The sequence below is a fragment of a genome, unplaced genomic scaffold, assembly GCF_019419815.1.
Source record: "Pyrus x bretschneideri cultivar Hongxiangsu unplaced genomic scaffold, Pyrus_bretschneideri_v1 Contig19, whole genome shotgun sequence".
NCBI classification, from domain to species: domain Eukaryota; kingdom Viridiplantae; phylum Streptophyta; class Magnoliopsida; order Rosales; family Rosaceae; genus Pyrus; species Pyrus x bretschneideri.
Genome location: NW_025999490.1, coordinates 3,501,744 through 3,513,396, shown reverse-complemented (window position 1 = coordinate 3,513,396; position 11,653 = coordinate 3,501,744). Strand labels below are relative to the sequence as shown.

General features: G+C 35.7%; 1 protein-coding gene across 3 annotated transcripts; it reads left to right on the top strand.

Moving 5' to 3' along the window:
* The first annotated feature begins 3,411 nt into the window (after positions 1 to 3,411).
* LOC103944710 (probable LRR receptor-like serine/threonine-protein kinase RFK1) lies at positions 3,412 to 10,457 on the top strand. 3 transcript variants are annotated; one of them, XM_048582274.1, is made up of 24 exons: positions 3,412 to 3,567; positions 4,113 to 4,287; positions 4,410 to 4,481; positions 4,596 to 4,664; positions 4,742 to 4,813; positions 4,956 to 5,027; positions 5,121 to 5,192; positions 5,279 to 5,350; positions 5,459 to 5,530; positions 5,627 to 5,698; positions 6,053 to 6,124; positions 6,222 to 6,290; positions 6,589 to 6,654; positions 6,845 to 6,907; positions 6,995 to 7,042; positions 7,152 to 7,195; positions 7,381 to 7,772; positions 7,854 to 8,052; positions 8,304 to 8,444; positions 8,611 to 8,726; positions 8,839 to 9,049; positions 9,240 to 9,474; positions 9,580 to 9,727; positions 9,844 to 10,457. In XM_048582274.1, the coding sequence occupies exons 1-24, from the start codon at positions 3,456 to 3,458 to the stop codon at positions 10,177 to 10,179; spliced, it is 3,000 nt and encodes a 999-aa protein (XP_048438231.1). In that variant the 5' UTR covers positions 3,412 to 3,455; the 3' UTR covers positions 10,180 to 10,457. The 3 variants fall into 3 exon arrangements, with proteins under 3 accessions (XP_048438231.1, XP_048438232.1, XP_048438233.1); XM_048582276.1 differs by lacking the exon at positions 3,412 to 3,567 and adding an exon at positions 3,578 to 3,754; XM_048582275.1 differs by lacking the exon at positions 5,279 to 5,350.
* Positions 10,458 to 11,653: the final 1,196 nt, after the last annotated feature.

The following is an 11,653-nucleotide window of genomic DNA, read 5'->3' as shown; positions in this document are numbered from 1 at the left end:
TTCCAATAAACATTGTATACAAGATTACCATTGCTTATACAAAACTGTTACAAACTCTTTTACAGAATGATACATTTCTATGTAAAGCATCTATCAAGCGTTTTGACACTCGTAATGAATCGTGGTACAATGCATGCCCCAACTGTCTAAAACAAATGCACAAGGACTTGACAACTGGACAGCTCATTTGTCAAAAACATCCAAACCAAACTCCAACTCCTTCGTAATATTTAACATGCACTGTTACAAGTTCATAATAAATTTGTCAAAATATTTCTCACCTTCATTTTTTTTTTCATCGCTGATATAATACAATTATTTGCCAAATCTATTTTTTTTCACATTTTCACATCTTTGCTCAAATTTTGCCTAAATGTGATTTCAATATATTTTGTCTAGATGAATTGAAAACTACATATCAGGCTTAGTCATCATTTTTTTTCCAGTGTTTTCTACATCTGCTATCCAAAATTTTCTTACAGATGATATTTTGCTTAAATTTTGTGATGTTAAAATGAAATTTGGAACCTTTCTCAATTTCAAATAATTTAAACAGTTTTTAAATACATTATGTTATACAATTAAATCTTCGTCCACATTGTAATCGTTGTTATACAGGATTATCCATCTCTACAAAATTGATACAACTTTTAGACTCTCCACGATGTTATTTTGATTAATTGTCGACTACAATCTGGTTCTTTTCATTTGAGTTTCGTAAAATTGTTCCAATGCTGTTTATGATTACTATTCATGCATATTCTGCAGTTCTCATATTTTCATGCGGTTACCATAAATACAAGGTGTTAATGAACTCAATAAACATAGTTATCTTTATGCATTTAACTTCAAAATAAACACCACGCTTTTTTATTTTTCTGGTTTATTTCTATTTATATATATTGAATTTCAGATTATTTTCCTTGATATACTTTAATTTTTAATACAGGTACAAAGTCAATTTGGTTCTTGAGGACGACATTAATGAAATCAATGCTCTGATAATTGGAAAGTCTGGCGAAAGCCTTGTTGGTATCCCATGCAAGGACTTGGTGCTGAATCAACTGGTTGACCAACAACTGTTGCCAAACGAGTTTCTAAGGTTGATTGGGCAGAAAAAAAAAATTTCACTCGCGATTTGGGAACAGAAGAAACACTTTTAATTTGAGTGATATCCTTATTTACAATGTGTCTGAGAATACAGTCATGGAACCAATCATTCCACAACCATTGGCCCAAGAAGTTACAGTATCTTCTACCACCATGTCATCCTCCACTTCAATAGCAGAAACAAGTGGACCATCATATAAACAAAAACGAGAGTCCATCAGGAAAGCTCTCTTTACCAGTGGTGAACACAGGTGTGTTTTATGTTCCTTTTGTAATTACCAATTTTAAATCATCATGTACCTATATATTCTAACACTAACTTCCCATTTCAAACAGTGAGTTGGAAGAAGTATCGAAGACCAATCTAAAACAATTTGATGAGGTTCTTATCAAATCATTGAAAAAAAAATCGTCCCCAACTGGTGCAAAAAGAGACATCACCCCGCCAAAAAAAGACTAGGTAAATATGCTTCAGCTTTATCATTTCTTCCACTGTAAACACATTTAAAAACAAACTTTAACAGTTATCTAAATATATTTTGTTTTCTTTTCTGTGATTAGGTTATTTTGTTAATGATCAGCATTATTAAACCAAAACTGCAGCTGCCCCACTCAGTAGCATATAATATCATCTGTTAATATATCCAATTGTTTTATGACATGTAAATATCTCTCTTTCCTCAGAACTTGGCAATGTTTTTTTGCATGTTCATACACTAGCGTCTGTTACTTTTTTGTATTCCATTGCTGGTTCCAGTTGAAAAGCTGATACAACTACCAAACTATGTTAGATGACTGTAATATTTTTTACATGTACATAGACCAGTATTTTGTAATTTTTTGTACCCAAATGCTGGTTCCAGTAGAAGAACAGCTAGAACCACTCCACTATAATCGATGACTGCAATATTTGAATCTCAAGTTCTCCAAATTCAACTGTTTACCTATAAAGCTTTTCTAACCTCTTTGTTGATCTTAACATTGTATCACTATTTTTACATTATTCGTAAACTATTTGATATAAATTTTAAACCCGCGACAACATGCGGGTACTCCTTTCTAGTTACTCCTAATACCATAGACGCAAACCATCTCAAAGCAAAAAGCTCGATGGACTTACCATCTCAAATTAGTGGATTTGCACTACGTCCAAATGGATCAAGCTCCCGTTAAATTCCTAAAGTGGTCAAATGGCACAAAGTCGAAGAAAAGTCTCAAATGGCATAAAGCCATGTCAAATATCAAATGGCACAAAGCTGCTACAAATTGCACAAAGTCGCTTCAAATGACAAGAAGCGTTATCAAATACAAAATGGCACGAAGCCGCGACAAAACTCAAATAGCACGAAGTCACGTCTGCTCCAATGGCTCAAAGTCCTCGCTCGCACGAGCTCAAACTGCATAAGGCGTCAAAAACTCCAATGGCACAAAGTCCTTACCCGCATGAGCTGAAACTGCACAAGGCATCAAACGCTCCAAGCGGCACAAAGCCCTTGCCTGCACGAGCTGAAACTGCATAAGGCATCAAAAGCTCAAATGGCTCAAAGTTCTCGCCCGCATGAGCTAAAACTGCACAAGGCGTCAAAAGCTCCAAGTGACTCAAAGTCCTCGCCTGCAAGAGCCTAAACTGCACAAGGCATCAAATGCTCCTTGCCTGCACGAGCTGAAACTGCACAAGGCATCAAACCCTAACAAATACATAAAGAACTACGAGTGACTTAATCCCTCAATGAGGGTACGTAGGCAATCTAGGGCTAGACCTAGGTGCAATCGCAAAATCAAAAACCCAAATCCCCAAGTTAAGATTTATTCCTATTGGAATCGAAGGGTTTTTTTCCTTTTAACGAATGATTGTAATTAATAGACACACAGTTTAAAATAGATTAAACTCTAAAAATGTTTCGTTAAGACTCTCTGTAAAAATACTTACGATCAATCAATGACAAGACTATTCCACCTAAATGCATTCCCTTTGGTTTGAATCCACTTGGGCATTCATTCTTCTTTTCACAAGATATGCATTATTTCCTTTCTACTTTTTTCTAAAGCTTCTTTTCACAATGTTACGTTTTTTTCCACTTAAAAGCATTCCCTTTGGTTTGAATCCACTTGGGCATTCATTCTTCTTTTCACAAAGATATGCATTATTTTCTTTCTACTTTTTTCTAAAGCTTCTTTTCACAATGTTACTTTTTTTACACGTTAGACTATTGACCACAAAACACGTCCAATCACAACAGTGAACAGTAAAAACAGTACCTACTTCTCTCACTATATTAAGCACATTCATGGAGTCCTCATAACTTTCAATGATTGTTGCTTTGATCTCGTTATAATTCGTGACGATGCAGCAGCTTGTTGGTAACCTCTTTCTCTTTGTTTGCTTCATTATTATTGCATTGAGTTGCTCCACACTTCTGGGACTTGCTCAGCTGAATATGTTACCCCAACAGGAAGGTGAGTGCTTATTACTATATATCTTTCTACTGTTTACTATCCCTAGTTGCCTGTTTGGTTCTGAAAAAGTTGTGGTGCGGTCCTGCGGGAAGAAAGTCTTTGTCTTTGGTGCGTACAATGACTCATCAAAGTTGCTTAGATTAGCTGCATGGCCTGCCTGATATGGACAACCCAAACTGAGAATTGTGTAGGTTTTCATTTTCGAGGCTATCACTATTAGGCCGTCCTTTTGAGACTGCTTCTCGGGAAACCGCTCATATATAAGCGCTTTTGTTACAAACATGTCTGAATGCCATTGACAATCCAAGTGCTTCTTGAAGAAGTGCTAGGTGCTTCTCAACGCAAAAGCACATTTAAGTATTGTTGTCAATCCTAGTTTGAAGTGTTTTCAGTCGCCAGAACCTTCCATAAGCAATCTAGAGAACATATAAGCTTCTCAAATAAAATGGCATCTAGTCTTGGCATTCAGTCATTGCTTGTTTATAGTATTGATTTGCTACATGCTATGACTCTTATAGTATCGTTTGAATTTGGACGCCTTTTAGTTTATGCTCTCCAAGAAATTGCTACCACGATGGGTGCAAAATATTGGACTTTTAACGCTGGTGGTTGCCGAATTGAAACGGTGGGTCTAACAGAGAAGCAACCAAAGGGATCCGAAGGAAATACTGAATGTGATTGCGACTTTGAGAACAGCACCGTTTGTCATATTGCAACGCTGTATGACTCTTAACTTTTACATTGATTTTTCCATCTCGGCTTAAGAAAAGGCAACGCCTTCCATGTCACAGAGCTCTGAATCTCAGTAGCAACTTTAATATCATGTGTTTAATGTGTTACAGAACGCTCATGGGCTATAGTTTACCTGGGTTGCTTCCACCTCAACTCGTCAAGCTTCCTTACCTTCGAAAAATGTAAGAGCTATCGTATTTGACTGACATTATATACATTGGAGATTCGGAATCGAAAGCTACATATCTTTATTTACTTATTAATTAATTAATCAAAGTAACGTTTCTCTCTTGTAGTGATTTTTCTTACAACTATCTCAGTGGTACAATACCACAGGAATGGGCTTCAATGAAACTAAATTATATGTGAGCCTTTTGAATTTCTGTGAGAAGTTTTTAATCTCGTTGCTATGTACGTATGTCTAATACTGAATTTCCTGCAGCTCTGTGCTTGTCAATCGGTTATCGGGGGAAATCCCAAAGGAGTTGGGAAATATTACCACTCTGACAGACCTGTACGTATTGAAAATTGGTTTATGTTTAGGATCTCAACACTGCATTTTGATTCAAGTTCTTGTGATTGTTGTGAAAATATACTCATATACTCATAAAAATGATACATCAACTTTTCTTTCTTTTTCTTTCGTAAATCATCAGGAACCTTGAGGCGAACCAATTTTCTGGTAGTCTTCCTACTAAGCTTGGGAATTTGGTTAATTTGCAGACTTTGTAAGTTATCAAACCTCTCTTTACATTTCTAAAAAGGAGTTAAGAGAATTTTATGTCGAGTTGATAGTTCATTACTGCGTGTTGCAAATGTAGGATGCTTTCCTCCAATCAGCTGACTGGATACTTGCCAGAGACATTTTCTGGGTTAAAGATTTTAACAGATTTGTAAGTTTAATTAGATTTGCTGTTCCTTTATAACATTAAACTGGTGCTTATAACTAATTAATCAGCAAAATTCTAATGAAATGCAGCCGAATAAGCGATAACAACTTTAGTGGAACACTGCCCGACTGGGTGCAGAATTGGAAAAACCTCACGAGATTGTAAGATCCTTATATTTTCGTAAAAAAAGTTGTTCCCGTTGCCTTTTGACCATTTAAAAGTTTATACCCTGTATTAATCGTTTTCTTTTTCTAATTGCCTTGTCAAAGAGAAATGCATTCGAGTGGACTGGAAGGACCGATTCCATCAAATATTTCACTTTTGAACAATTTGAAGGAGTTGTGAGTAATTTGCATTCTCATTCTGCTCAGTTTTCTGCATGATCTTTCGTGCATCTTTGATTAATTATTCTGCGTATCATGTCATATCTTATACAGGAGGATTAGTGACATAAATGGACCAAATCAGGAATTTCCTTTGCTGAGAAATATGACAAGCCTAGTAAGATTGTATGTTGCGAGCGTCTCGCCGTTTAATGCTTTGATAACCTTGTTGATTACATATACATGTATTAGTGCAAACACATACTTACGCACACAGACAATCATGTTTTACTACTTGTTGGGAAAGACAAATTCCATTTTTCATGAAATTTTAAAACAAAATTAACCGCCGACGAAAGCATTTTACTGGATTTGCTTATTACCGCTGGTTTTTGACCTAACAGTTGGTGAGCATGGATTTCGTGCTCATCATTGTGTTCTTCTGCCAAAAATCGTGTGTATCTGCTGTACCTTTTCTATTCAATAGCTATAAGCCTCTAACTAAGAGCTGTTTGATGCTGATTGTTTAACAAATTGAAGGGTTTTGAGGAACTGCAATATTTCCGGAGAGATCCCCGCATATGTCTGGTCCATGAAGAATCTGGAGATGTTGTAAGTAATAAAAGTTTATTTAATGTATCTGCTGAATGATATCTGTGTTAGGACTTAGGGTGGAGACTAATTGGTTGTTATTATAACATGGTGATAGGGATGTCAGTTTCAACAAGTTAACAGGCGAACTTCCATCCACTATAGGAGCTGAGCGTTTAAAATTTGTGTAAGTGCAAAATTAATTTACGTTTTGATACTATCAGTTATAATATCTAACAGAGAACAGTCTGTTGATTTCAAATTCTCGATACACAAGTCATAACTATTACAGGACAAAAGACGTGCTGATTTTTATATAAGCATGTACTTCTTCATCTGCAAACTAAAAATTTACAGTTTTTCTTCTGAACAACTTGCTTTTCGCCAATAACCATGTCGTAGAAACGAAACCAAACTGATGAAGTTCGCATCTTTCTCGGTAGTCAAGATATCAAATACTAATACTTTTGAGTTGGTTTGATTAGCTTTTTGACTGGCAACCTGTTAAGTGGAAACGTGCCAAGGTCAATCTTGCGAGATGGAAGTAAAGTGTAAGTTTGTTTTCTGAGATGCTTTCTATTAGCTTCTGCTTCAATTTTATATCTGCATTCTAATAAGTTCTAAATTATGTGTATCTACCATTGTATATTTCAAATTTCTCCTTCTTATTTGTAATTCCATGGCACTCAGGTTCCTTTTTTGTTGCAAAACTGACAGTTGTTTTTTATGCTTTGTTCACAGTGATTTGTCGTACAATAACTTCACATTTCAAGGCCCTGAGAAACTGGATTGTAAAAAAAACTTGTATGAGTAGATGCTATTCTCCATAGATTACTTTCTAGACTATGGTGGTTTAGGAAAACTAACAGTTTTTTCACGGTCATCTTTCAGGAATCTAAGTCTAAACTTGTATCGGAGCTCTTCAGAGAAGAACAACTTGTAAGATGCTTCTTTTTGTTTTGACTTATTCTTTCTTCATATCTTTTCTTTTCAATTTCCAAAGTTAACTTCAAAATTTGCATTCATCGTTAAGCTCAATCTGTGACAGGAGGGGAATTCTTCCATGCTTGAAGAATTTTAAGTGCCCACGATGTAAGCATACTTGCTGGAGTTTTAAGTATTATGGACTGCTATGAGACTAATTTGATCTCATTAGCCTTATTGTACACCTAAAAATTCAGAGTCGAGTTCATTTACGAATGTGCACATAGAAATATAATGTCAGAAATTACACCATATTTGAATTTATGTTCACACATGACAATTTTTTGGGGCAGATTCAAACTGTATGAATGTCAATTGCGGCGGAAACGATATAATTGTCAATGACGAGGATCACACAAATGTCCGGTTTGAAAAAGATGGGGGAGTTGAAGGTGGCAGTGCTAAATATTTTTGGAATGAGAAAAGTTTGTGGGGATTTAGTAGCTCTGGTGACTTCATGGATGACTTCGAGCTGCAAAATACACGCTACTTTGTATCTCTGGCATCTTCCAATCTTTCTGAGCTATATACAACAGCACGCATATCCCCGCTTTCACTTACTTATTTCCACCGTTGTTTAGAAAATGGGATTTACAATATAACTCTCCACTTTGCGGAGATCAAATTCACAAATGACAAAAGATACACTAGTCTTGGGAGGCGTATTTTCGATATCTATGTTCAGGTAATTAGCAACACGAATAGGATTGCCATCTTTATGTTCTTGTAACTTAAGGTTTTGATAAGGTCATTTTTTTTTTCTCAGGAAAGTTTGGTGTGGAAGGATTTCAATATTGAACACGAGGCTGGCATGGCTCAAAAGAGATTAGTTAAGCAAGTAGATAATGTCAATGTGACAAGTAACGTCTTAGAGATCCGGTTCTACTGGGCTGGAAAAGGGACAACGAAGATTCCAGAGAAAGGACACTATGGTCCCCTCATATCTGCTGTCTCTGTGGTTTCCAGTGAGTCAATCTTGTCGACATTTCCTTCGCTATCATTTTAGTACAATCATTTAAACTGAAGGTTGTCTAAAAGGCTTCCTAAGATACTGTAGAATATGAAAGGCATTCCTGCTGTATTAGCACATTTTGAATATTGTTCACATTTCATGATTTTGCTTATCTGACCAAATCTTTGTCGTCAGCATTATCTTCTTTCTTTTTGCTCGAAAGCTTTTTTTGAGTGAGCGTAACTGGCTTATTCTTTTGTTCAGTCTTTAAACCGTGTACAAATGGTGAAACTGTGCGAACCATTTACATCATTGCCAGTGTTGTTGGGGGATGTCTAACACTATTCGTACTGGCAATCCTTTGGTGGAAAGGATGTTTGGGAGGACAAAGGGGGAGACAACAAGGTGCATATTACATTAAACATCCCATTCTCAAATTGCTAGCTTGCATCATGCTGAAAAGTATATCGAAAACAAAACTAGCTTTCTTAATACTCAATTTAAAGGCTGCTACTAAAGACTTCGATTCTGCGAAAAGATGTTTGGCATACTTTAATTTCTTCTTGGACAGATCTTGGACAAGATATGCAGACGAGGACTTTTACTTTGAAACAAATAAAAGCTGCCACTAACAACTTTGATTCTGCAAGAAAGATTGGAGAAGGTGGTTTTGGTCCTGTCTACAAGGTAGCCCTGGTTTTCTTTGGAATATATATAGAACTCTCAAAGCAAGTCCTTTTCTTGTAATACAAATCTTCATGGCTAAAAGTAGATTCTAAAAATTATGGTGTGAATGCAGGGTCAATTACCTGACGGTTCATTGATAGCAGTTAAGCAGCTCTCATCCAATTCAAAGCAAGGAAATCGCGAATTTTTAAATGAGATGGGCATGATAAGTTGCTTGCAACACCCGAATCTAGTGACACTGCATGGATGCTGTATTGAAAGGGATCAATTATTACTGGTTTACGAATACATGGAAAACAATAGTCTTGCGCATGCCTTATTCGGTAACTTCATGACGTCAATACTCAATAGAATCTGATCAAGTTAAAACCTGAATATACAAGACGTTTAACATTTGGTTTTTCTTGTTGGACAGTCTATAATTCTAACGTTTCTGTTAAGGGAAGTTTTCAGGTTTGCTTATCGATTTTTTATTTGTACACTAAGAAGTATTTTTGGTTGTATGATAAATAGACCCGGAGATCCGAGTTAAACTCGACTGGCCTACACGGCTTAAGATTTGTACCGGGATAGCCAGAGGTTTAGCTTTTCTGCATGAAGAATCAAGACTCAAGATTGTTCACAGGGACATAAAAGCTACCAATGTGCTGCTGGATGGGGATTTGAACCCTAAAATATCGGACTTTGGATTGGCTAAACTTTACGGTGAAGAGAGCACACATGTCAGCACCAAAGTTGCAGGAACCATGTCAGTTGTCATAACATTTTCTTTCGACGCACGTTTACATATATATGTATGTTTTATAGTTTTAATTGGAAAGTGACAAATTATGGGGACAATCTTAATTTGCAGAGGATATATGGCACCAGAATATGCGCTATGGGGTCACTTGACCTACATGGCAGATGTTTACAGTTTTGGAGTTGTTGCATTGGAGATTGCCAGTGGGAAGAAGAACAGTTATGTACCAAGTAACACTTGTGTCTGTCTCCTAGACTGGGTACTATACAGCTTTCAATCTCTCGAGCTACTGCACAATTTGTGGGTTTTCTGACAATTTTATGTTAATCAGTAAGCAACATTTCGATAAAGCGAAATTTCCGTGGTTGCATGCAGGCCTATCAGTTGCAACAAAGTGGAAACTTGAAGGAGCTGATAGATGTGAGCTTAGGGAGTGAAGTCAATTACAAAGAAGCAGAAGTAATGATTAAGGTCGGTTTGCTGTGTACGAATGTTTCTCCGTCACTGAGGCCTACCATGTCCGAGGTGGTGAGCATGCTTGAAGGACGAACAACAGTCCCGGACACAAAGCAAGAAGCGATAAATTATACTGAAGATTGGAGGCTCAAGGCCGTGAGAGGTGGACATCATCAAAGCCAAACACAAAGTTCAAGTGGAAGCCAACCCGAGAGTTTGGTAACTTCTTACACACCTTACTCTTCCTCTACATGAGGCCATGAACCGAGTTCAATCAAATTTGAATCAAAATCCTGACGACATCATATATAGTAGCAGTCTAGCTAGCTCTCTGTCCTGTTGTAATTTTATCTTACTAATTTTTTAGAGTTTCTGTAGCAAATACACATGCTCTTCCTTAAGAAAAATATTAAATATTTGGAAGGCTTCTGTGCCTAGGATAGCTCTCATACCGATGGTATGTGTATTTGTAAGAAAGCGGTATGCAAGGTATCAGTATTATTCTCATTCTTAATATATCAGGCTTTTACTGAGACATAAGGAATGAAAAATTGGTTTTCAAGTTGAAATTAGCTAATACGTCATACTCGAGCATTTAGGTATGAGATCAATAATGTGGGTTTACGTCATAGACTTGGACAACGAGTATACCTCATTCTCATCCATGACTTCTCTTATTTCATATAAATATAAACAGGCTTCGAGTGAGACTTTAAGGTCAAATGAAAGCAAAATACGAGGAGTCTTATATTTACGTAAGGATACTCTACGAATGACAGAATCCGCTCTTTCCTTTGGGCTTGATCCCCATTGTGTACCCAGAGACATAATGGCCTCCGCCAGTAGCCTGGTTAAAGTCCAATGTCTTCATCCTTCCAAGTTTGAAGTTAAACTAATTTATTAGGTGTGACAGATACATATAAGATCAACTTCAATATTTGGAGTAAAACTTAAATTTTAGGTTCTAAACTTATTTCAACTTGCTCTAACCCTTGGGCCAAATATAAGTTAAATTTTAAAACTCATTTATGGAGCAAAGTTAGCCCACCATGTGTGTATATTTTTTTAGTTGTATATTTATAAATTAATTGAATCCAACAATTAAGATCTAATTTGATTAAATCAAATGGTAAAAATATATATATAACCGTCCAAATTTAAATCCAATGGCTAAAATAATTAAAAAAATTTATTTTATGTGTTTCATATTCTTTCGTAGTATTCCGCGAGTTTCATGGTGTTGGTTTAGTGATTTTTTAATATTTATCGGAATCAAAATATTTTTGGGTTAAAATGTTCATAAAATTAAATTACGATAGTTTACATAATTTTTTTTAATTTTTTTACAAAGTTACTTTAAGAAAGAAATTATCATAAATTTATTTTTTAATAATCTAGAGCTAATATTTAACCCAAAAGAGTTGGATAAGAAAAACTATTTTTAGGTTAAAATCTAAATTTTATAGGTTAAAAATTTTAGGTTTTAACTTAAAAATTGGAGATGGTCTAAGTCACGGTATTTATCATATTTGGAAGTTTTAAGGAATTGTTTCCTTACGTAGTTTGTCAGACGTGAAGAAACAGTGATTTGGATACTTTGCATCGGAACTTGGATGGAATATTTTAAAGGGGTTTAACGAAAAACTTATGTTACTGTTTACTTTAACGAAAAATTATATTTTTACTTTAAAAAATCAATTTTGATATTATTCACTTTACCCTTTATTTT

Bases quoted from the DNA above. Each gene is read 5' to 3' on its own strand.
- LOC103944710 (XM_048582274.1), top strand. From the start codon at position 3,456: ATGCAGCAGCTTGTTGGTAACCTCTTTCTCTTTGTTTGCTTCATTATT. The intron at 6,125-6,221 runs GTAAGTAATAAA...ACATGGTGATAG, and splicing joins ATGAAGAATCTGGAGATGTT to GGATGTCAGTTTCAACAAGT. The intron at 9,475-9,579 runs GTCAGTTGTCAT...CTTAATTTGCAG, and splicing joins ACCAAAGTTGCAGGAACCAT to AGGATATATGGCACCAGAAT.